Source organism: Loxodonta africana, chromosome 17, assembly GCF_030014295.1.
Source record: "Loxodonta africana isolate mLoxAfr1 chromosome 17, mLoxAfr1.hap2, whole genome shotgun sequence".
NCBI classification, from domain to species: Eukaryota; Metazoa; Chordata; class Mammalia; order Proboscidea; family Elephantidae; genus Loxodonta; species Loxodonta africana.
The window spans coordinates 73,844,385-73,866,223 of NC_087358.1; the positions used below are offsets into that span (position 1 = coordinate 73,844,385).

Sequence of the window (21,839 nt, forward strand, 5' to 3'; positions counted from 1 at the left end):
AGTGTGTTTACCTATCCATACCCCGTCTTACTCCACGAGGAATTGAGAATGTTTACAAAAACCATAAAACACAGTAATGGGAGCGAATAAATAAAAGATAAGAATTAGAACCAGTGAGAACATAAGAGTAAAAATTTAGGACTGAGAGAAAAAAAAGAGCTTAAAAATATAAGCCATGAAGGCCTGCACAATTTCTACAATTGAGTTCAAATGTGTCTTCCAGCTTCCTGGCAGCTTAAGGAAAAGGGAAGAGGTAATACCCTTACATAGTACATTTTGTAATTCAGCAAATATTTCTTGACTACCTACCTTGATCTGTATCAGGCTCTTCTTCCTTAAGGGATGCATTTTAGAGGACTGAGATCGAGAGCAGAGAAAGCTTCACGTTTCCTTGGAGCAGTTCACAGACTTTGCTGTGCACAAAGAATCACCGCGGAATTTGTTCAGTGATTCCTGGCCCCATCCTCTGGTTGCTGGTCGTATCTGTATGGTAACAAGCACCCCAAGTTGAGCACACTCTGGAGAAATCTGCCCGGCAGCATGCTGCTCACAGTCCCTGTCTGCAGGAAAGACCTTGCGATCTGCTCTGGAACTCTAGAGCTAATCTGAATTGTGTTTACTGTACACAGTTTTCAAAATGATATGGTGACACACAGCACAGACAGACGTCAGCAATGCTGCCATCAACTGAGTGCTTTTAAGCAGCATTCACTTTCCTGTAAATCTGCCTGGAAACGTTTGTTTCAAAATAGTCCTCTGAGTAGTTAAATCTACAGTTTTGGATTATTGAATATGAACTTAGTAAATTTTGGAAAGCCGAGACACAAGTAATCATTTTAGCTTTAGAGTTTGGGTTTATAGGAGTAGCTATTAAGCCTTTTTTTCTCACATTAGAGAAAGACCAGTTATCTGGGGCTACTTCTGACAGTCAGACCTTGTCATCAGCTCACTGGAGGAATTGTCGCCTTATTGTTCTCCTTAGTGAGGGCTGGCTCATCCAGAACACGTATGAGTTCACATCACCCATGCAATGAGGAAGAAGAGCTGGTCCACTGTCCTGTTCCAGAACACCCTGCTCTTATCTGATCTGCCGGGTAATTCCTGCCAACTCTGACTCTCTCAGGGCAATAAAACGCAGGTTTTGAATAAAGATCAGCAGTATTTGTTGCACTCATTCAGTTTAATTCATAACTAGGTTTATGTTTACATAGTGGTTAACAAAGACTGCAGGCGACCTTGCCTGATTTCATGGGGTCCTTCCACAAAATGCTAGACTGTAACAGTGCTCAGCACCAGCGTGCCTGTGTGCTAAGTGCCCTTGACCCTCATGGAAAATGTCCTTGAGAACCTACGCCTGCAGTTTGATAAGAAAGGAACCCCTATGACATTTAGATACAATCTCTCAGTCCCAGAAGGAGAAAACAAACAGATAGGTTTTCTAGTTTCTAAGAAGGCAAAGTTGTCCTTTTAGCAAATGGAATCCACCATACCTGGAGTTCATCCTGGTAGAGTCACACCCTAAGAACCTACCTGAATAGGTAGGCAGGCAGGCTGGGGAGATAAAGAGCCACCAGTCAGAACTGGCCTTGAACAGTCGTAATGGCAGAAGACCGTGGTCTGGGGCTGTATTTAAGTCAAACTCAGTAATAAACTCTAGGTCTTAGCCTGAAGGGGTTGCCCTGGTTTCACAGGTTTAGAAGAAGTAAACTTCTCAGCATCAACTGGTGTCACTCTGTTAGAGTGGGTTTGAATGCCAGGGCTGCGGATAGAGGAGCCACTGGAGCTCCAGAAAGTAGTAGAATGGTATTCTGAGAGGAAGGAAGGGAGGTGCAGGAGAGGAGAGACCTGGAGCACCAGGCAGGAAAGGAGAAGTCATAGGAGCCCTTTCGCAGCAACCCAGAAGTTGGCTGCTGGATTGGGGCTCAATGATTCTAGTATCTGATTAGTGCTTAGTATTTTGTCAAAGGTCTTTCAAAACACACATGTATCTCGGTTTAACCATACAATGACCCTATGAAAGAGAGAGGTCAGATAGCATTTTTTAGATGAGAATCTGCTTTAGGGGCCAGAGAGTTTCTGCTGGGGGCCTGAGGCTGCCCCATGTCCTCCTCCAGCTCCCAGTTTCCCCCACTGCCTGCCTTCCCCAGGATGACCAATGCTGGTCAGAGTCCCAAATCAGGAGCCGTAGTTGGTAAGCTTAGGAGCTGGAGAAAGCAGACAGGGCCCAGTGGGGAGACTGCCCTCCCCTGGTGTGGAAGGTCCAGTCATGGTGCTGAGGGACAACGCCGTAAGCTTTGGTCACGGCTTCTGTGGCTTCATGCCAACCTTCAGTGGCAGAAATGCGATGCATATGTAACGAGCTTGCTTGATTTGATGTTCAAAAATCCCACCAAAGAAGAACAAACTTTAGCACCAGAGAAAGTAATGATGACGGTGAAAATGTGTCCAAGCCAAAGGAAGAAAGCTAAGAATGTACACCTCTGTACAATGCTACCTGCATTTGGGTGATTGTATTTCCTGTAGCAGCTGGAACGTGACTGTCTGCTAGCTCGTGGGCGGAAAGGTGAAGGTTCCCGTCTCAGGTGCCGGTGGCGTTTCTCAGATGTTAGTTACCAGTTGGGCAGGTATTATAGAAACATTAACCTGGGCACTTCCTGTCCCGTGCCCACCTTGTCAAATCTAATTATAGTCCTTGGGCTTTTTAGATCCTTTTTATTCTGCTATAATACTTATCATTTTGTGCCCAACATTATGACTGTAATTCTTCTTCCTGATAGCTTAATTTGGTGCATTTGCTTAGGTTTTTAGGACTTTCTGTTAACTTGATTTAGTGGTAACTTGATTTAAAGCACAGGTAGAAATCCATGTTGTCCCTTTGTGTGGGACTCTCCACCAAGGCTGCAATCAGCTTCCGCCAAGTCTGGGTCACAGCCGCAATATTGGCCACTCATGGCTTGCATATTTGCTTCCTCTTTCCAAAACCCCAGTTCTTGGTTTCTATCTTTTTACTCTTACCATGTGTGTTGTTATTAGTTGTTGCCAAGTCACCGTCAACATACGGTAACCGCGTCCACAACAGAGTGGAATGCTGCCCTGTCCCACACCACCCTCACGGTCACCAGCATGTCTGAGCCCTTCGTTGCCTTCCAACATAGAGGGCTCATCTTCCAGCGCAATACTGGACAACATTCTGTTGTGATCTATAGGGTTTGCATTGGATAATTTTTGCAAGTAGATTGCCAGGCCTTTTGTCCTAGTCCTTCTCAGTCTGGAAGCTTCGCTGAAACCTGTCCACCATGGGTAGCCCTGCTGGTGTTTGGCATAGCTTACAGCATCATAGCAACACCATAATATGACAAACTGAAATATGGGTGATGATTACCACCACGTGTAAGAATTTGCTGGAAGCTTCCTCAGAGCTGTTGAGTAAAGACATACGGTATTAGTAAATAAATATACATTGACAGAATGGGTGCTTCTCCTCCTCCTCGTACCAGGTACATTGACAGAATGGGTGTTCCTCTTCCTCCTCATATTAGGCACATTGACAGAATTGGTGCTCCTCCTCCTCGTACCAGGTACATTGCATTTACAGTTATGAAAGGAAGTGGAGCCCTCTCAGCCAGCATCTGTGTTTTGGGGAGGGGTGTAATGATCAGCATATATGAGATCTTTCCTCATGAATTCAAGAGATTCAGGAGTATTTCTCACTGTTGTGCTAGAGACCTGTTAGGGTGGAGAGGAGGAGATGCCTTTCCTATTTCTAACTATTTAGCTGAGCACGCAATAGATCAAAGTATTAGAAATTAGAGTTTCTGTAGGGGGTAGAAGCTTGTCAAAGACAGCGGAGCAGTAGAGAGTGGTCATTAAGCCCACAGGCCTTTGAGTCAGGCCAGGCTGTATGAGCCAGCCCTTCTCTGTAGCCTTTGGCAAGGCATTTTAATGCTCTGCTCCTCAGTACCCTCATCTTAAAAGATAGTATTGCAAAGAAAGCCCTCCCAAGGTTGTTGAAAAACAAATGATCCAATACGTGTCAAATAACCAGCATAGGAGTAAGGGCCTAGTAAATGACAGTGTTGTTAAAATTATTCTAGTTGATAAAAATATATAGTAATTCAAAAATCAGGCTTTCAGCTATGAGTACTGTTTCTCTCTGATTGTGTCATTTTCTGTGGAAATATTGCCACATACACCTAATCCCTCTGCCCATCATTTATTCAGCAAATGCTTACAGAGCTCCATCTGCACACCAGGCTTTGTATCAGGCACTTAGGGCACAACGTTGGGTAAGAAAACATAGTTCCTGCCCTTATGGAGCCGTGCGAGAAGTATGAAAATGGGTTAAAAAAACCATTGCCGTCAAGTTGATTCCAACTCATAGCAACCCTATAGGACAGAGTAGAACTGCTCCATAGAGTTTCCAAGGAGCAGCTGGTGGATTCGAACTGCCAACCTTTTGGTTCACAGCCAAGCTTTTAACCACTGCTCCACCGGGGATCCATGAAAATGGGTAAAAGTGGGACAGTTGCGAGTTTTACTGGAAGGTGGGGGCTTCGGTGGGAGGTGGGGGGTCACTCTTGATTTGGACCTGAGAAGATGAAGAGGTTCTCATAGCGCACAGGATCAGGAGGTTACTCGACAAGAGCGACCTCCATGAACTAAAACACAATGGGTTCAAGAAATTGCCAGTGGACAGAGGGCAGTGGCTCATCTCAACTTCCACTCAAGCCAGTAAACAGCAGGGTATCTCTGATGTACCCAGACGGGGCCCTGAGTTCAAGTTCAGACTAGCTGTGGTCCAGGACCCCGGGGTAGGCAGAGCCCTTCCTGGTCCCTTGGCTTGGAATGGCCATAGGTATCAGATATCCAGGAGACCTAACATGGGTGGGTTACTCATGTGCCTTCTTGGGTCCTTGGAGGTTGGAAGACTAGTGAGGCGGCTCTGAATACAGGAACTGAGGTCTCCGGTAGCAGATGCAAAGCTGATGAGATTTTTACAAGTAACCTGGGGCATGCCTGAACAGGGATGTGAACCCTGGGCTGCCATGGACTGCCAGAAGAATTAACAAATTGTCTTGGAAGAAGTACAGCCAGGATGCTCCTTAGAAGTGAAGATGACGAGACTTCGTCTCACTTACTTTGGACTTGTTATCAGGAGGGACCAGTCCCTGGAGAAGGACACCATGCTTGGTGAAGCCGAGTCAGTGAAAAAGAAGAATACCCTTGAAGAGATAGGTTGACACGGTGGCTGCAACAGTGGGCTCAAACAGAGCAACAATTGTGAGAACTGGGTAGTGTTTCATTCTGTTGCACATAGGGTTGCTGTAAGTTGGAACGGACTCGACAGCACTTAACCGCAACAACCTGGGGCATTTCATCAAAGAAATGGAAGATGCTGTACATTTAAGACCCCTCCTGTTTGAGGATGGCAGAGGGCCTAAACTGACATTTGAGCAGCTGTTGGTTTGGGTCTGAGAGCCTGTTTTGATAACAAGGGTAAAGGCTTCTCAGCGCTTCTCCCTCAAGCAGCATCAGATCATTGTTATGCTTGAGCCCATTGTTGCAGCTACTGTGCCCATCCATCTCTTTGAGGGTTTTCCTCTTATAACGCTTCATCTGTGACTTGGGAATGGTCCCTCACCTTGTTCTTACCCACACAGTGGTTATATTTTGAATCCTTAAATCAAGAAGGCCCTGATGAGCTTTATTACAGAGCTTGGTTCCCAGCATTCCTCACTGCATTCCACTCCTCTGTGTTGGAATATTAACAGGACTGAGTCCATAAATTATGTGTTTGTTGCTCAATGTTGCCGCCAGCTGTGAGTGGCAAAGCTGTTCCTTCTATAGCTTATTTTGGTTTTACAAGATCATTGATGTGTATCAAGATGCCTTAACAAATGAAATGTAGTTCAGGTCACAGGGTTACGAGTCTTTCAATTAGATATATTTTCCTTCTTGTCCTTGCACGGTGGAATGGTAGCACTCCATATATTAAAAGCATGAAATGACAACCAGGAGAGATGGTGAGAAGAAAACTGACTTTTTTTTTTTTTTAACAAACACATGAAAGATTTTATATTGCTCATTAATGAATAAGGGTACCAGTAAGATACTATAACCAATTTGAAGAAAAACCAACAGAGCAGACACATACATAAGCAATCGGGAATGCTAAAATGAATTTGCAAAACCAGCTTGTCTGTGGGCAGAATGGGGCGGGGGCGGGGGGCGGGGCGGGGATTAGTAGTGTCTTCACTGGACAGGATTCCTTTATAGTGATATCAGTTTTCTGTAAAACAGCTCAGTTACAGTTACAGAAAAGTGCGGTCCCCAGTCAAATAAGATAACCCTGAAGGGTGCATTAGACAGCACCTCATGTTCTGTTGAGAAGACACCCGTTAATGTCATTATGTCAGAGTCTTTCACGGCTTCACCTGATAGCCCTCCCCTCATTCCTCCCTGTGCTCATAACAGTCTCAAAGGTTATTCTTGATCACACTAAAGTAGGGGTGGCCTAGTTATTCACAGAGGTGCAGTAAGAGTGTTAACCATACAGGCCTTCTTGGGTTTGCTTTGCAGTCTAGAGTAGTGCAGCATTCTGCCTGGAAGTTTTGATCAAGAATCTTGGATTGGACTTTTTAAAGCCTCTATTATTTGCTTATCCCAAGGGTGGAAAACCAAGCCCAAGAAACTCTCCACCATATCTGACCTACCATATTTGGAAACTAGATTGACTTCCTTGAGGCTTCCAACGTTTGCTAGATTCCTAGCCTGGTACCTCCTTTGCCACCTGTAAGGCCGGGACCCTGAAAACCAGGTACAAGGCCTGTTTTCCTGGGAAGCCTCTACAGACATTGGCTCTGTAAGTGAAGTCTGCCTTCGTTCCTTGAAGTGGCTAGTCAGTTCTGATTCAGCGAGCATAGTCCCCAAATACAACACTCTGGGAAGGGGCTTGATCGTACCATCGATTTGCCTCATTATATCCTGTGGAAAGACTCTAACTGTACCTGTGCAGATAGCTATATTGCCATGAAAAGCAGTCGGACTTGTAACAGTTTTTGAGTTCTGGAGGATCAGTGAGAATTGGATATTACTTTTAAATGTTTCCATTTAGCTCATAAAAGCAGAATGTACTAAATTGTAGATTAGAGATAGCTTAAAAGAAAAGGCTTCCTTGTCTACACAGAAAATAAGACACTAAAACAACATCAACAATCTTTCAAACAAATAACCACAGTGAGATTTCCCTCTTCAGCTCGTTCAGTCCTATGTAATTAATTCTTGTCCTATGGGATCTCACTTTAGCAGTTGACTTTTGTGAAGCCATCTGCTTCCAGAGTAAATAGAGCCCAGAAATGCAAGGAAATCCTGGTTCAGCCCACTGGCACAGATTGAAAATTGTTTAAGCAATGTCAGCTCAGAAGTCTGTGCCCAAGATTCTGTTCTTTGAAATACATTATTTTTAAAATACCTGGTACGTACCGTGCTTTCCCAAGAAACTCTGAGACGTCCTTTGGTTAAGTCACATACAAGCCTGTGGCTTCGAGCAGAGCCTTCAGGCAAGCATTAGAGTAACAGGAAAGTTGTCTGTAAGATGACAGATGTAATGGCTTAGTGGTCAGTTTACTATAGTGACCAATAATATTAGAATGGAGTAGAGTGGGTACCCTCCTATTGGGGTACCCTGCATAACTATTTCATAAGAGTTTTGATCAGGGTTTCCCCTGAGGGTAAAAATATATTACAGGCAGTCCCAGGTTTATGAACGCCCGACTTATATAGTACCCGTAGTTATGAACTAACCCCTGTAAAGCCTATTATATTAAAAATTCCAGGTACATACAGTGGTTTGTAATAACAAACAGGTGCTGCTTTGCAACACATATCAAAACATTATTGTTATTACTGTATTATTGTTTTAAAGATATTTTAGTGTACCTGGAAGTGTTTCGTTACCATTTTTTATGCATGGAAAGGTACATTATATACTACATACCAAGACAAACATTTGATTAACTGAGGTTAGACACAAACCGTACCTAACTGTTCTGACTTATGGACAAATTCAACTTAAAGACAGGAATAGAACTCCGTCGTAATCCAGGGGCTGCCCTGACAGATCTCCAGAGTCGTCTTATAAGGCATACAATTTCTGAAATACTTACGTTAATAACATTTGCTCATACAGGGTCTGGGTAGTGCAAACAGTTAACATGCTCAGCTGCTAACTGAAAAATTGGTGGTTGAAGTCCACCCAGAGGCTCCTCCGAAGAAAGTCCTGGCAGTCTGTTCCCAAAATAGCAGCCCCTGAAAAGCATGTGGACCACAGTTGTCCTCTGACACGCACGGGGTCGCCGTCAGTAGGAGCCGCTCCGCGGCAGCTGGGTACAGACTTCACCTGAGGGAGGCCGGGCCGCTCTCTGACCTGACAGCTGCCCCGTACGCATGTGGACCACAGTTGTCCTCTGACACACACGGGGTCGCCGTCAGTCTGAGCGCTCCGCGGCAGCTGGGTACAGACTTCACCTGAGGGAGGCCGGGCCACTCTTCTGACCCGACAGCTGCCCCGTACGCATGTGGACCACAGTTGTCCTCTGACACACACGGGGTCGCCGTCAGTCGGAGCCGCTCCGCGGCAGCTGGGTACAGACTTCACCTGGGGAGGCCGGGCCGCTCTTCTCATCCGACACCTGCCCCGTACGCATGTGGACCACAGTTGTCCTCTGACACACACGGGGTCGCCGTCAGTCTGAGCGCTCCGCGGCAGCTGGGTACAGACTTCACCTGGGGAGGCCGGGCCGCTCTTCTGACCCGACAGCTGCCCCGTACATGCAGCTCCTAACATGGTAAGGCAGCAAATAAACCTCGTTATTTATAGCATCTCTTTTTGTGAGGTGAAGGGGCAAATCTTTATGCTTTTCTAGGACCCCTTTGGGAAATCTCAGAGATCATTTTAGGTGTAAAAAAATCTTAAACTTTTATTTTTTCAGAATATAGGACCCAACCTGGGAAGGCATAGCCAACAGAGCTGCCAGAGGAGGCTCAGGCACTTACCTCTGGTAGGAGCACAGGTGTCCAGGAAACAATACCTGCTTATCATGTAATCAAAGCCACATGGAACATTTAAAGATAAATCTGGAAAGTGATATGAGTTTAAAGAATTTAGCTCTTTCATAAGTGAGGAGCCTTTGTGCTTTTTTTGTTTGTTTTTCTTAAATAATCAAGGACTTTAGACTTCAAGATACCCCACCCCATTGCCGTTGAGTCAATTCTGACTCATAGCGACCCTATAGAACAGTGTAGAACTGCCCTGTAGAGTTTCCACGGAGCACCTGGTGGATTCAAACTGCTGACCTTTGGCTAGCAGCTGTAGTATTAACCATTACGCCACCAGGGTTTCCGACATCAAGATAAAGCACTGAAAATAATTCCATCAGACTCAGAACCTCTGCCAGCTCTGCAGATTCCACGGAAGGCAAAGAATATCCTTTCTCATTGTAGCCACAGGCACTGATCAATAAGTAAACCAAGGAAGCCAACTCATCAAAACTAAGGGAACATTGCCAAAATTTTAATGCATCCCATAACGTCTTTTCAGACTCAAGTATTGTAAACAAAAGCAAATAAAATTCCCTTTCCAGGTTTTGTCTTTCATTTTTTTCTTTCATGTTCTGGAACAAACTGACACTTTACTTTAGAATTGCCTTTTTCATTCTCATTCTCTCAGAAGTATACAGTGGAGTTTTCCAGAAGCTACGTGGTGCGTGATACACAGCACATGCCGAGAGATGAGTATCTGGATCTCTGTTAGTAAGCCAGACATTAGAAAGATCTGCAAAAATGTAAAACAATGTCATTTTCTCATAAGAATTCTGTTTTAGACAATATAGCTATTTTTCACAAAATATGTTAACATGCAATGGGTTCATCATTGCTTTTTTTCAAATGAATCTTTTTTTTAATTTCTGTTTTAATTTCAAATACAATAAATACCAATAGTTATCATTCGTTTAAATGAAAACTTTTTGGTATCCACAAATACATTTTACAACTGTAAAGAGATCCTGAGACCAAAAAGTTTGAAAACCACCACTTTAAGACAAAAAAACTATTCTCTTTTTCTTTCAAAAACTGAAGTGCATACGCAGCTGTATTTCTTTGGCATGATTGCTCCTGTCATAGTCTCAGCTACTCATTTCAGTTAAAATTACCATCCAAAGTAACTAGCTTATATTTCACAGAGAAAAATGGGGGTGGGAGGAAATGAATAATTGAGAACTGACTGTCATGTACAAGCATTTCAGCACAATATAAAAGCCCATGAACACCCATAACACAAATTTCTACTTCAACATACATCGCTTTTGTTGTTGTTAGGTGGGTTCCGACTCACAGCAACCACATGTACAACAGAACGAAGCACTGCCTGGTCCTGTACCATCCTCTGTTCAAGTCCATTATTGCAGCCACTCTGTCAGTCTGTCTCGTTGGCGGTCTTCCTCTCTTTCACTGACCCTCTACTTTACCAAGCATGATGTCCTTCACCAGGGACCGATCCCCCCTGATAACATGTCCAGAGTGTAAGAGACGAAGTCACCATCCCTGCCTCTAAGGAGCATCCTGGTTGTACTTCTTCCAGTGCAGATTTGCTTGTTCTTCTGGCAGTCCATGGTACATTCAATATTCTTCATCAACACCATAATTCAAAGGCATCAGTTCTTCAGTCTTCCTTATTCATTGTCCAGCTTTCGCGTAAGTGTGAGGTGACTGAAAACACCATGCCTTGGGCCAGGCGCACCTTAGTCCTTAAAGTGACATCTTTGCTTTTTAATACTTTAAAGAGAGGTCTTTTGCAGCAGATTTGCCCAGTGCAGTAAATGTCATTTGATTTCTTGCCTGCTGCTTCTATGGATGTTGATTGTAGATCCAAGTAAAATGAAATCCTTGACAACTTCAGTCTTTTCTCCATTTATCATGATGTCACTTATGGGTCCAGTTGTGAGGATTTTTGTTTTCTTTATGTTGAGGTGCAATCCATAGTGAAAGCTGTAGTCTTTGATTTTCATGACTAAGTGCTTCAGGTCCTCTTCACTTTAGCAGGCAAGGTTGTGTCATCTGCATAACACAGGTTCTTAATGAGTCTTCCTCCAATCCTGATGCCCCATTCTTCTACATATAGTACAGCTTCTTGGATTATTTGCTCAGCATTCACATTGAATAAGTATGGTGAAAGGATACAACCCTGACACACACCTTTCCTGACTTTAAAACACACAGTATCTCCTTGTTCTTTTCAAACGACTGCCTCTTGGTCTATGGAAAGGTTCCTTACGAACACAATTAAGTGTTCTGGAATTCCCATCTCTTTCAAATGGCAAGAGTGAACACTTTGATTGACATGACCCAAAATTAATAGCCTCTCTGTAGCATATAAAAATAAGCGAGCATATGTAAACTTAATATTATTCTGTGTAATCCAAGTTTTAGTATTCTTAGAAATGTAAGACATCAAATGATTATCCATCAGTTAGCTCAACTTAGTCCATTTTAAGTTAGCTAAAGATCTTAGAAATTCTCTTTAATACCCTACAAAACATAATTACTGATTATAAAGTTTGCTAGAATAATTGTTCAATTTAATTGAACACAAATTTATTGTATTTTATAATCTTAAACACTATGCAGGAATAATATTAGCTTGGGGGAAGTGGTGGCTCCGTGGTAGAATTCTTGGATTCTAGGCTCAAATTCCCATCTGCCAATGGAGGCTTCAGTGTTGCCATGATGCTGAACAGGTTTCAGCAGAGCTTCCAGACTATGATAAATTAGGAAGAAAGGCCTGGTGATCCACTTTAGAAAATCAGCCAGCAAAGATCCTATGAATCCCAACAGTCTGATTCTGCAGAGGGTCGTCATGAGTCAGAGGCTGATCTGACAGCAGCTAACAACACAACAACATCAGCTTATTTGACCAGTAAGCTGTATAAGTTTAGGGGAAATAAACCCAAGTAAAATAAAAGGTACATTTATATTAACGCTGATGAACTGAGGATATAACTTTTTTAAAACCTATTATACTAGCCTCATTTGCCAAAGACTTACCTTAATTTTTTAATTTAGATTCTTAAAGTGTAATTGAGTTAGCTTTTCTGTAAGAAGAATTTTAAGTCTAGCACATTTAAAGCATGAGAGGTTCAATTTCCTTATTTTCTGTGAATTTTAGGAATATTCACTTCAGGTAAGCACTTGTTTATTTTTATTATCAGTCAATCAGAAGATGTTAATTTAAGAACTGCTATAATCTAATTTATTGATACTGGTAGCACAGTGATTAAGAGCTGGCTGCTAACCAAAAGGTCAGCAGTTCAAATCCACCAGCTGTTCCTTGGAAAACCTATGAAACAGTTCTACTCTGTCCTGTAGGGTCGCTATGAGTCAGAATCTACTCCACGGCAACGGGTAGATCGTACTTTAGATAAAGGTTTACAAAACAAACTAGTTTCTCATTAAACAGTCAGTACACACATTGTTCTGTGACATTGGTTAACAACCCCGCAACATGTCAATACTCTTCCTTTTCAACCCTGGGTTCTGTTTTACCAGCCTTCCTGTCCCCTCCTGCCTCCTAGTTCCTGCCCCAGGGCTGGTGTGCCCCTTTAGTCTCATTTTGTTTTATGGGCCTGTTCAATCTTTGGCTGAAGGGTGAACCTCAGGAGTGACTTCATTACTGAGCTGAAAGGGTGGCCGGGGGCCATACTCTCAGGGCTTCTCCAGTCTCTGTCAGGCCAGCAACTCTGTTCTTTCTTCCTGAGTTAGAAGTTTATTCTACATTTTTCTCCAGCTCTGTCCAGGACCCTCTATTGTGATCCCTGTCAGAGCAGTCAGTGGTGGTAGTCGGGCACCATCTAATTGTGCTGGACTCAGTCTGGTGGAGGCCATGGTAGATATGGTTCATTAGTCCTTTGGACTAATCTTTCCCTTGTGTCTTCTTGTGTTTTCTTCATTCTTCCCTGGCAATGGGTTTTTTTGACAGGAAATAGGAAAACATTTCATACACAACTAGATGTACAGGCCTTTCTGAATTACACAGAAACATGCAATCACTAGTCCACTTAGCAAAGAACTGCTCTTCTCAGAAGGTACTAAATTCTTAATTGATTTTGGGCTCAAAACAGGCAAATATACAAACACAGAAGACCAAGAAACCACATTCTGTGTTCCCTCTCACCCAGCAGAGAGTAGATATCTATAATCACATATTAAAAACCACCAAATTGTCAGCCCATGGAACCAAATTTCCTATCACTGCTGCCACCAAGGGAATAACTTGTAAGCCGGGCATGAACTAGAAGAAAACATAAAGCACAAAATCGGTACAGAGAATAAAAACTAAAGAATGTCTCTTGCTGCTTTGGATTTGCTCTGGGAACCAAGAGAAGACACACCTGGCCTAACCGCTTCGTGAATGCAGTTTACCTGGCTCTGTTTGGTAGGTCCATGGGTGTCTTGAAGGATGACCTCCAAAACTCTCCAAGAGTAAGAAAGAAAGAAAAAAAAAGATGAAATCATGGCTCTTGAACAAATGTAAAATGAACCTGTGTCAAAGATTTTAAGTAAGTAAGTAATGAAGGAACCAGTAAGATGGTCCACCCAGTGCAACCTTCAGCTTTGTTAGTAACTGACAAAGACTGCCTTTTCCTGGCACCTTGGTATCTTAAAGAAGCGTTTTGACTTGTCTGAAATCTTGGGTACCCGCCTGACTGTTAACCAACTAACCAGTTGCTATGTAGTCGATTTTGACTCATAGCAACCCTGTGTGTATAGAGTAGCTTGTAGGGTTTTCATAACTGTGACTTTTGGAAACAGGTTGCCAGGCCTTTCTCCCAAGGCACCTTGCATTTCAACCTTTTGGTTAGTTGCCCAGTGTTTAACCATTTGCGCCACCCAGGGACTCCACTTTACCTTTAGCATATTGAAAATTAAGTCAGATCTCTACGGTCTGCATTTGGGATCTGGGAATGTGTGTTGGTTGACTTTGCTAGGGTTTCTGCCATCAGGCTTTTCATTTGCCGTCCTGAAGTGTCATTCCCCTTGGTTTCTTGCACAGTGACAAAGTCCAGGCCCTCTCCTATGCGCAGCACACGAGGCAGCTCATCTCATGTGGCGGTGATGGTGGGATCGTCGTCTGGAACATGGACGTCAAGAGGCAGGAGGTAGGTGCCACGGAGGCTGGGGATCCTCTCCTTCCACAGCAGCAGGGCTGGGCTCTATATCCAGGCAGCCATGGCTCAGCCTCCCTCTTGCCTTCTTCTTTCTTTTTTGATTAAACCATGACATGGTATGTCAGAATAAAATATGGTATAAATAGAGTTTCCTTTTTTTTTTTTTTTAACCTCTCACAAATTGGCATGTGACACTAATGTAATGGAGATTTCATAAGAAACTCGACGGAAACTAAGCTGTTTAGACTTTAAATAAGTTACAGCATTTGCTGCAAAAGTCCAGGTAAGAAAAAAGAACCATCTGTTTTCAGGCAGTTAGCCCTTCGGTATCAAGTGTCCTATGAAAACAGGAAACTCATATGCTTTATTTTATTGAGGGAATTGGTGGCCAGGGTGTGAGAAATGTTATTTAATGAAGTAAGAATCCTTGGTTTGGTATTAATAGAAATGTTAGAAATAATTATTTTAAATAATTTAAATTTTATCGTAGCATTCTTTTTTTTATGAAGTTTGCTTTTTAATCTTTGAGCATCCTAACAACTGATATGTTTACTGAATGTCTCTTTTGACCGGCACGTCGAAGTTAACCATTTTCCCATTTCCCTTGAGTTGTTGTGGGTAGGCTTTCCCTTTGACAGTGTATATTCCTCTAATTTATTTCTTTGCAGGAAGCAAGAACTAGATAGAAAAGCAATACTTAAAATTAGACAAACGCAATTTCCCAGCTTCTTTCCATGCCCCCACCCCCATCTCATTTCTCGAGACAAGTTGCTATTACCCACAATGTAATGTCTTTCAAATGTCAGTAATTAAATGCTTAAAAAGATTAAAGCTTTATTTGCTCAAACCATAAATCCACTGGAGTTCTATTAGTAACTAATTAAAGTAACCATTACTGTTAGGAAGTGGGGAATTGTAGAATATTGTTTTTGAAAAGTACCCCTTGGCAGGGACATAGTTATAATGTGTTTAGCCATGCCAGCCAGGCTCTCAGTGCTGACCAGTGGCTGTCCTGGCTGGGTCCTGCATGGTAGCCTGCTTTGGGTTAGAGGTAATCACACCTGTTATATCCTGGCTTCTTTCCGGGCCCAAGTGACCAGCTAGGGGAGGGGAGATGGCTGGATTCTTTTCCCTTGATGCAAAGACAGACCCCAAAGAAGGACACTTGTGTGGTCTCCAGAAAAGAAACTAGGTGGTGGTTGGGCAGCCCCTCCAGCCATCTTGCTTAAATTCCACCTCTTGACAGGCAGGTATATGGGCACAAAGTGCTTGTTGACTGATTTAAAATTTTCTCGTTGAGTGACTCAGAGCTTTAAATACAGCAGGAAAGGTTCTGTCCATTTTTCACAAGTGCCTTTTATTTTTATAAACATAAATCTGAGAGGTTTTTTTTGTAAATGAGGATCTGTGGGACTACTTCATAGTTATGGCAAATACTGTGCAGTGCTCTCTGTAGAAGGTCTGAGGTGCGTATGAAGCAGTCTCTTTCCTGAAGCGCTGACAGACTTTCTGAAAGAAAAGATATGTGGGAGAAAACTTCAGAATATGAATACCAACCAACCGGTTGCCATTGAGTTGATTCTCATAGTGACCCTGAAGGACAGAGTAGAGCTGCTCCATGGGGTTTCTAAGGAGCACCTGGCCGGTTCGAACTGCGGACCTTTTGGTTAGCAGCCGTAGCTCTTAAACACTGCGCCACCAGAGTTTCTGAGACCAGGGCCCTTAAAAAGTTACCTTTTTCGTTTTCTTCTTGATAAAATGTATAGTTTTAGCGTCAGTCCTCCTGAATGTAGAATAGGTTAAATCAGTGTTTCCCAGAGTCTTATCCATAGCACGTGATCCTCAGAAAGGGACTAGTATTGCAGGCTCTTCAGAGCCTTCGGTGCAACCCTCCAAAGGAGCCTGTTGTTTACAGCATTTCTCAGACTTGTTTGATCACAGACCTCTCCCACAGTAGGTGTCCTGTGAGCCTACTGTTCCCTGAAATTAACTTTTGGGCCCTCCCACCAAATAAGGAATTTTATACAGTTAAATATGTGTGGAAGTGCATACCGAATCCCTGTGTATAATCTATAAAGATTTTCCAAAGAATAGCTTAAAATTAACAAAGTTTTTAAACCTGTTTGGCATGCTCTAGAATACTCATGATTGGGCTGGGAAATAGAGAACAAAGCAAAAATATGTGACCCATGAGGCAAGGAGCAGAGCTTCAAACCGTGACGGGTCCTGCTAGGCATGGACAGTGGGCAGTAGCTGCCCAGAGTAGCCCCTGTATCATGTCATATCGCACCAGCATGATGGCTGTGTGCAGGCAGCATGTGCTTTGTATGTATTGTCATCGTTGCTGTTGTTAGGTGCTGCTGAGTCTCTTTCAGCTCATAGTGACCCCATGGGACAGAGTAAAACTGCTTTCTAGGCTATAATCTCTGCGGGAGCAGATCCCCAGGTCTTTCTCCTCTTGCACCACCTGCTATGCAGTTATATGTAACTGTACGTAATCAAAGCAGATGATAAAGACCTAGATCTTCAACATGGTTGTAAGACCCTGCATGACGTGGCCCCTGCCTTGCCCTCCAGCCTTTCTCTCCTCTCTGCTCCAGCCATCCTGAGCTGCTCGCAGCTCTCTTGGCCTGGCCCTACCCCACCATCCTTCAGACCTCCTCAGCCTTACCACTTGTCAGGGGTCCAAGGCACCTGCTTCTCCACTCTTAAAGCATTCTGTACTTCTCAGTCTTCTCACACTTCCTTGTACTTACATAATTACTATTCATGAAATTTTCGTGTTTGGTCTTCCCTGATAAATTGTTTATTTACCAGTGTGTCCCCAGAGCCTGGTACATAGTGGATATTCCGTAAATATTTCTTGAATGGTTGACTAATAAATCACACTTCTATATTTTTATAAATACAGCAGCAGTGTAGTGGTTTCATTGTCCTCGCTGCTTCTCACTGTGACCTGCTGTATGCTTTATTTGACCAGACCCCCGAGTGGCTGGACAGTGACTCTTGCCAGAAATGTGATCAGCCTTTCTTCTGGAACTTCAAGCAGATGTGGGACAGTAAGAAGATTGGCCTCAGACAGGTTGGTGACATGAAGTCAGCATCAAAGTGCATGTAATAATGTGGAAATAACTTGCCCTTACGGTCTTAGGAGAAACAGCTTCCCTGGGCAGAGGCTGTGGTGGGGTAAATCCACCCCTTTGTCTTCTGTAGCTGATTCTTAATGGATTCAGTTTGGGAAACCATAGTGACTTGTTTCCAATAAGGATGAAGGGATGTGATTTTAGAATTCTAGTGGCATCTACTAAATACACCTTGAAATTTGACCAGTCATGCTTAGCTCATATTAGTAACAAACCAAGAAATTATATAAGGGATATTTATTTTTCCTTAATTATTTCACTTTGCCTCCTCCAATCTTAGTTTTCGTTATTTAGATTTACTTGTAATACAGCATTTTCAATCAGATTCCATAGCTTGATTTGGTTTTCCCCAAGAAATCCAAATGTTAGGTCACCTAGGTTGAGCACGCCCCAAGTGTAGACAATAGATTGAATTCAGTTTCACGCGGCAGCTTAGCCTTTGGAGACAACAGCGCCTCAGCACACCAGCTTCAAGATAGCCTGACAGCCGGATGGTTCTTCTGTAGTCCCTAGAGGTGACAGTTGGGTGGTTCCTCTGTAGTTCATAGTGGTGATAGTAAGGTGGTTCCTCTATAGTTCATGGTGGTGATAGTTGGGTGGTTCCTCTAGAGCAGTGACAGTTGGGTGGTTCCTCTGTAGCAGTGACAGTTGGGTGGTTCCTCTGTAGCGGTGACAGTTGGGTGGTTCCTTTGTAGCGGTGATGGGTGGTTCCTCTGTGGCGGTGACAGTTGGGTGGTTCCTCTGTAGCGGTGACAATTGGGTGGTTCCTCTGTAGCGGTGACAGTTGGGTGGTTCCTTTGTAGCGGTGATGGGTGGTTCCTCTGTGGCGGTGACAGTTGGGTGGTTCTTCTGTAGCAGTGACAATAGGGTGGTTCCTCTGTAGCAGTGACAGTTGGGTGGTTCCTCTGTAGAAGTGACAGTTGGGTGGTTCCTCTATAGCAGTGACAGTTGGGTGGTTCCTTTGTAGCGGTGATGGGTGGTTCCTCTGTGGCGGTGACAGTTGGGTGGTTCCTCTGTAGCGGTGACAATTGGGTGGTTCCTCTGTAGCGGTGACAGTTGGGTGGTTCCTCTGTAGCGGTGACAGTTGGGTGGTTCCTCTGTAGCGGTGACGGTTGGGTGGTTCCTCTGTAGCAGTGACAATTGGGTGGTTCCTCTGTAGTGGTAGCAGTTGAGTGGTTCCTCTATGGTTCATAACTGATAGTTGGGTGGTTCCTCTGTGGTTCATAACTGATAGTTGGGTGGTTCCTCTATAGTTCACATCAGTGATAATTGGGTTGTTCCTCTGTAGCAGTGACAGTTGGGTGGTTCCTCTGTAGCGGTGACAGTTGGGTGGTTCCTCTGTAGTGGTGACAGTTGGGTGGTTCCTCTGTAGTGGTGGCAGTTGAGTGGTTCCTCTATGGTTCATAACTGATAGTTGGGTGGTTCCTCTGTGGTTCACAGCAGTGATAATTGGAAAGCACTGAGAATGGGGAAAGGAGGCAGAATAGGAAGGTGACACAGTCAGATTTGTTTCCCAACAGTCCTTGTACTGAATAAACAGAGTACAAAAGAGAGCGCACCTGGAATTTTCCTTTTAATCTTCTGGGCCAGTTCTTGTTTAGCATCCTCACCTAAATGCGGTTGACCACGACTGAGTCTACCCAGAGAGGGGGTGAGGCACAAGAGCCATAGTGAATATCTATCTTCTCTTCCTCCTCCAGCACCATTGCCGCAAGTGCGGGAAGGCAGTTTGTGGCAAGTGCAGTTCCAAGCGCTCCTCCATCCCCCTGATGGGCTTCGAGTTTGAAGTGAGGGTCTGTGACAGCTGCCACGAGGCCATCACAGATGAAGAGTAAGTGGCAGTGGTCCGCACAACTCTCCAGGCTAAGGAGAGCTCTGACCTAAGAGCTGCATCCCGCGCCGCAGCCGTAACTAATATCGGCTCTATTGGCTTAGGGCTTGCTGCTTTAAAATATGGACCATGCAGTAGTAAAACCCCCCTTTCCCAGCAAGGGATTTGTGCTATCTTGTGAGATAAATAGGAAAAGGGAATATGCTCAAAGTGTTCATTTCTGAGTGCTCCTCAATTCCGGAGGTAAAAGCACAGGCTGTGTGCATTTAAAATAGATCCTCCTAAAATATTAAAAATAAAATTGATGCTCTTGGACCAAACTTCTTTGTCTGCCCATTTACTTGAGAATTGCCAAAGAAGGCAGGGGCCCACGCTTCACTTTCTAGCCCAACCTGGTGTCTTCACAGGAGTTGAATCAGCCAGCAGGCTCCAGGTTTCATTTCCCAGGAAGAGCTGAGCTATTTTACCGTTGCCCAGCTGCTCAGATGGGCTACATGTGGCCCTAGGTTATTGCACTTCAGTGTGTGTGAGAGAGCGGGGCAAATCTATGTGGTCTCTCTAATATTGGCTTATTGAAAACTGCCCCCACATGGAAGTGGAATGTTCTAGAACAAGTTTCTCTTTTAATGAATTACAGGAGGGTTTTAGAGGAAACTTCTCTTCTTCCTAATCTTCCCACTCCCACCCAACCCCAGCCCTTTGTATATAAGAAAACATCTTAAGTACTAGATGGCTGTCTTAAAAGCTGCATGTAAATAGAAACATTGAAAATGCAGCAGAGAAGCTCGGCAATTAGAGGAAATTCTTAGCAAATTAATAAAACAAAGAATTCTCTCATAGTACAAAAAAAAAAAACCAAACCCACTGCACTGTGTACTGTGTCTCATAGTACAGATAGCCCTAATTTACATTTTTCATTCTTATTTACTCATATCAAATATAAATTGAGATCCTCTTACAAGAAGTAAGCATTTATATTCATTTGATTATTTTCCACTCATTATACTCGACAGCACTGGGTTATACAAGATAAAATTAATAAGAACGTTCTTCTCTCATTGAGTTGGAGACCTGGAAAAAAACGTTAGATACTGTAGTTTAAGTCTTTTATAGGTAAAGACAGACCCAGAGAGTCTAGGCGAATTGCAAAGTAAGCCTAAATCTTTAATTCTAAAAATTTGCAAGTGACCATATTTAGTATACTGGAGATCTGTCCTACAGATTTTAGCTCTAGAAAAAGAAGAATAGCTGTCTTCAGAGAGCCCACTGCAGACGAATAGGAACCCCAAAACATGACTAGAAAACAGCTGTCCTTTTTCTAATCCCTGCCCACCTTTCCACGCCACTGTTTCTTCTTCCTCTTCTCTGTGGAAGCATTTGCGTTGTGTCTAGAGCACCTAGGCAGCTGGTGAGCCTTAGTGCTGAAAAAGGCAGAGATTAAATAACAGTGTTGTTTATATTTTGTTTTACTTGTTAAAGCTGTAGAATACTGCAGAAAAGCTAAGTCTGCAGTTATACCAGTGAAAAGAGGAGAAAGAACGGATGGCCGTTTGGTTAGAATGACTGTTCTTTTATCATGGGCATTTTAGCAAGCATGTTTTTTTTTTAAACTATATAGGCAAAGGTAGAGTATTTTACTGGCAAGTCCTATAGGGATCAAACTTAGCAAAAGCACTGTTGTTGTTGTTGTTAAGGCACAGGTAGAGATTTTATCTCTGGACTTCACAGGTTCCAGTGGAGCAACAAACTGTCCAGAAGGACTTTTGAAAATGTCTCCCATTTTGGAGAATGTAAGAATCCTTTTACCTTTTTTTTTTTTTTTTTTTTTAATCTATAACACGTCTCCAAGGAATAAAGGTAGATCTGATGAGCTTTTCAGTTATGTGATTTTAGCCATTTGGCTAAAAATGAGAGCGTAGGGTCCCTAGATCTCCATCATTCCCACGATACCACCTTTTACGCTGCAAACTCTCTTTTCCACCTTGCCCCCAGACGCGCGCCCACGGCAACCTTCCACGACAGTAAACATAACATCGTGCACGTGCATTTTGATGCAACCAGAGGGTGGTTACTGACTTCCGGGACTGACAAGGTTATCAAGGTAGGACACCATCTTATTTTTGGAGCTTTCCATCTTTGTCCTTACGTAAACACCCAGGAGCGTCAAGAATCTCTGAGGTACTGTTCAAGAGCTCATCCTCAGCAGTGAGCATTTTTGAGAGGAGCCCACTAGATGCAGGGCCCAGGCCAGGCCCTGGGTCTCCACAAAGAATGACCAGGCTCCTGCCTGCAAGGAACAGCTAGCCTACTTGAGGCATACTCTCAAAAAAGGACCAAAATAGGTCTCATGGGCAAACTGCCAAAAGAGTAATGCAGACAAGAAGTATTTTAAGAGTTCAGTAACTGGAGAAGGCTTTGTGAAGGAGGTGGGGTTTGAGCTGAGCACTGAATGAAAGATGGGACTTGAGTAAGCCAACAGCTAATAAACAAGGTCCTTTCCCAGTGAAATCAGTTACTACAAAAGCACTGCTCCTGGGCCTCTCTGAGGAGGGTGATAGACCACATGGAGAAGTGCCACAGCAGAGCTCCCTGCCCCCCACAGAAAGAGCCACCCCTGCATCACCCCCTGAGGCACACAGGTAC

General features: G+C 43.6%; 1 protein-coding gene and 1 long non-coding RNA gene across 12 annotated transcripts in view; one reads left to right on the top strand and one right to left on the bottom strand.

Moving 5' to 3' along the window:
* LOC135227992 (uncharacterized) overlaps positions 1–14,109 on the bottom strand; it is a 37,553-nt gene extending 23,444 nt beyond the window's left edge. The window contains exons 1-2 of the long non-coding RNA XR_010318221.1: positions 7,483–14,109; positions 310–483 (exon numbers count right to left, since the gene is read on the bottom strand). This is a non-coding gene — a long non-coding RNA (uncharacterized LOC135227992). The remainder of the gene's footprint in view (positions 1–309; positions 484–7,482) is intronic.
* WDFY2 (WD repeat and FYVE domain containing 2) overlaps positions 1–21,839 on the top strand; it is a 297,542-nt gene that overhangs the window by 265,492 nt on the left and 10,211 nt on the right. For 10 of the 11 annotated variants that reach the window (XR_010318214.1, XR_002786422.2, XR_010318215.1 and 7 more), the window contains exons 8-11: positions 14,108–14,213; positions 17,203–17,304; positions 19,066–19,196; positions 21,189–21,297. Coding sequence is in view for 3 of the 11 variants with exons in the window: in XM_003412629.4 (XP_003412677.1) it covers positions 14,108–14,213; positions 17,203–17,304; positions 19,066–19,196; positions 21,189–21,297 (448 nt within the window). In the remaining 8 variants the exon portion in view is untranslated. The remainder of the gene's footprint in view (positions 1–14,107; positions 14,214–17,202; positions 17,305–19,065; positions 19,197–21,188; positions 21,298–21,839) is intronic. The other variant, XR_002786426.2, reaches the window with a different exon arrangement.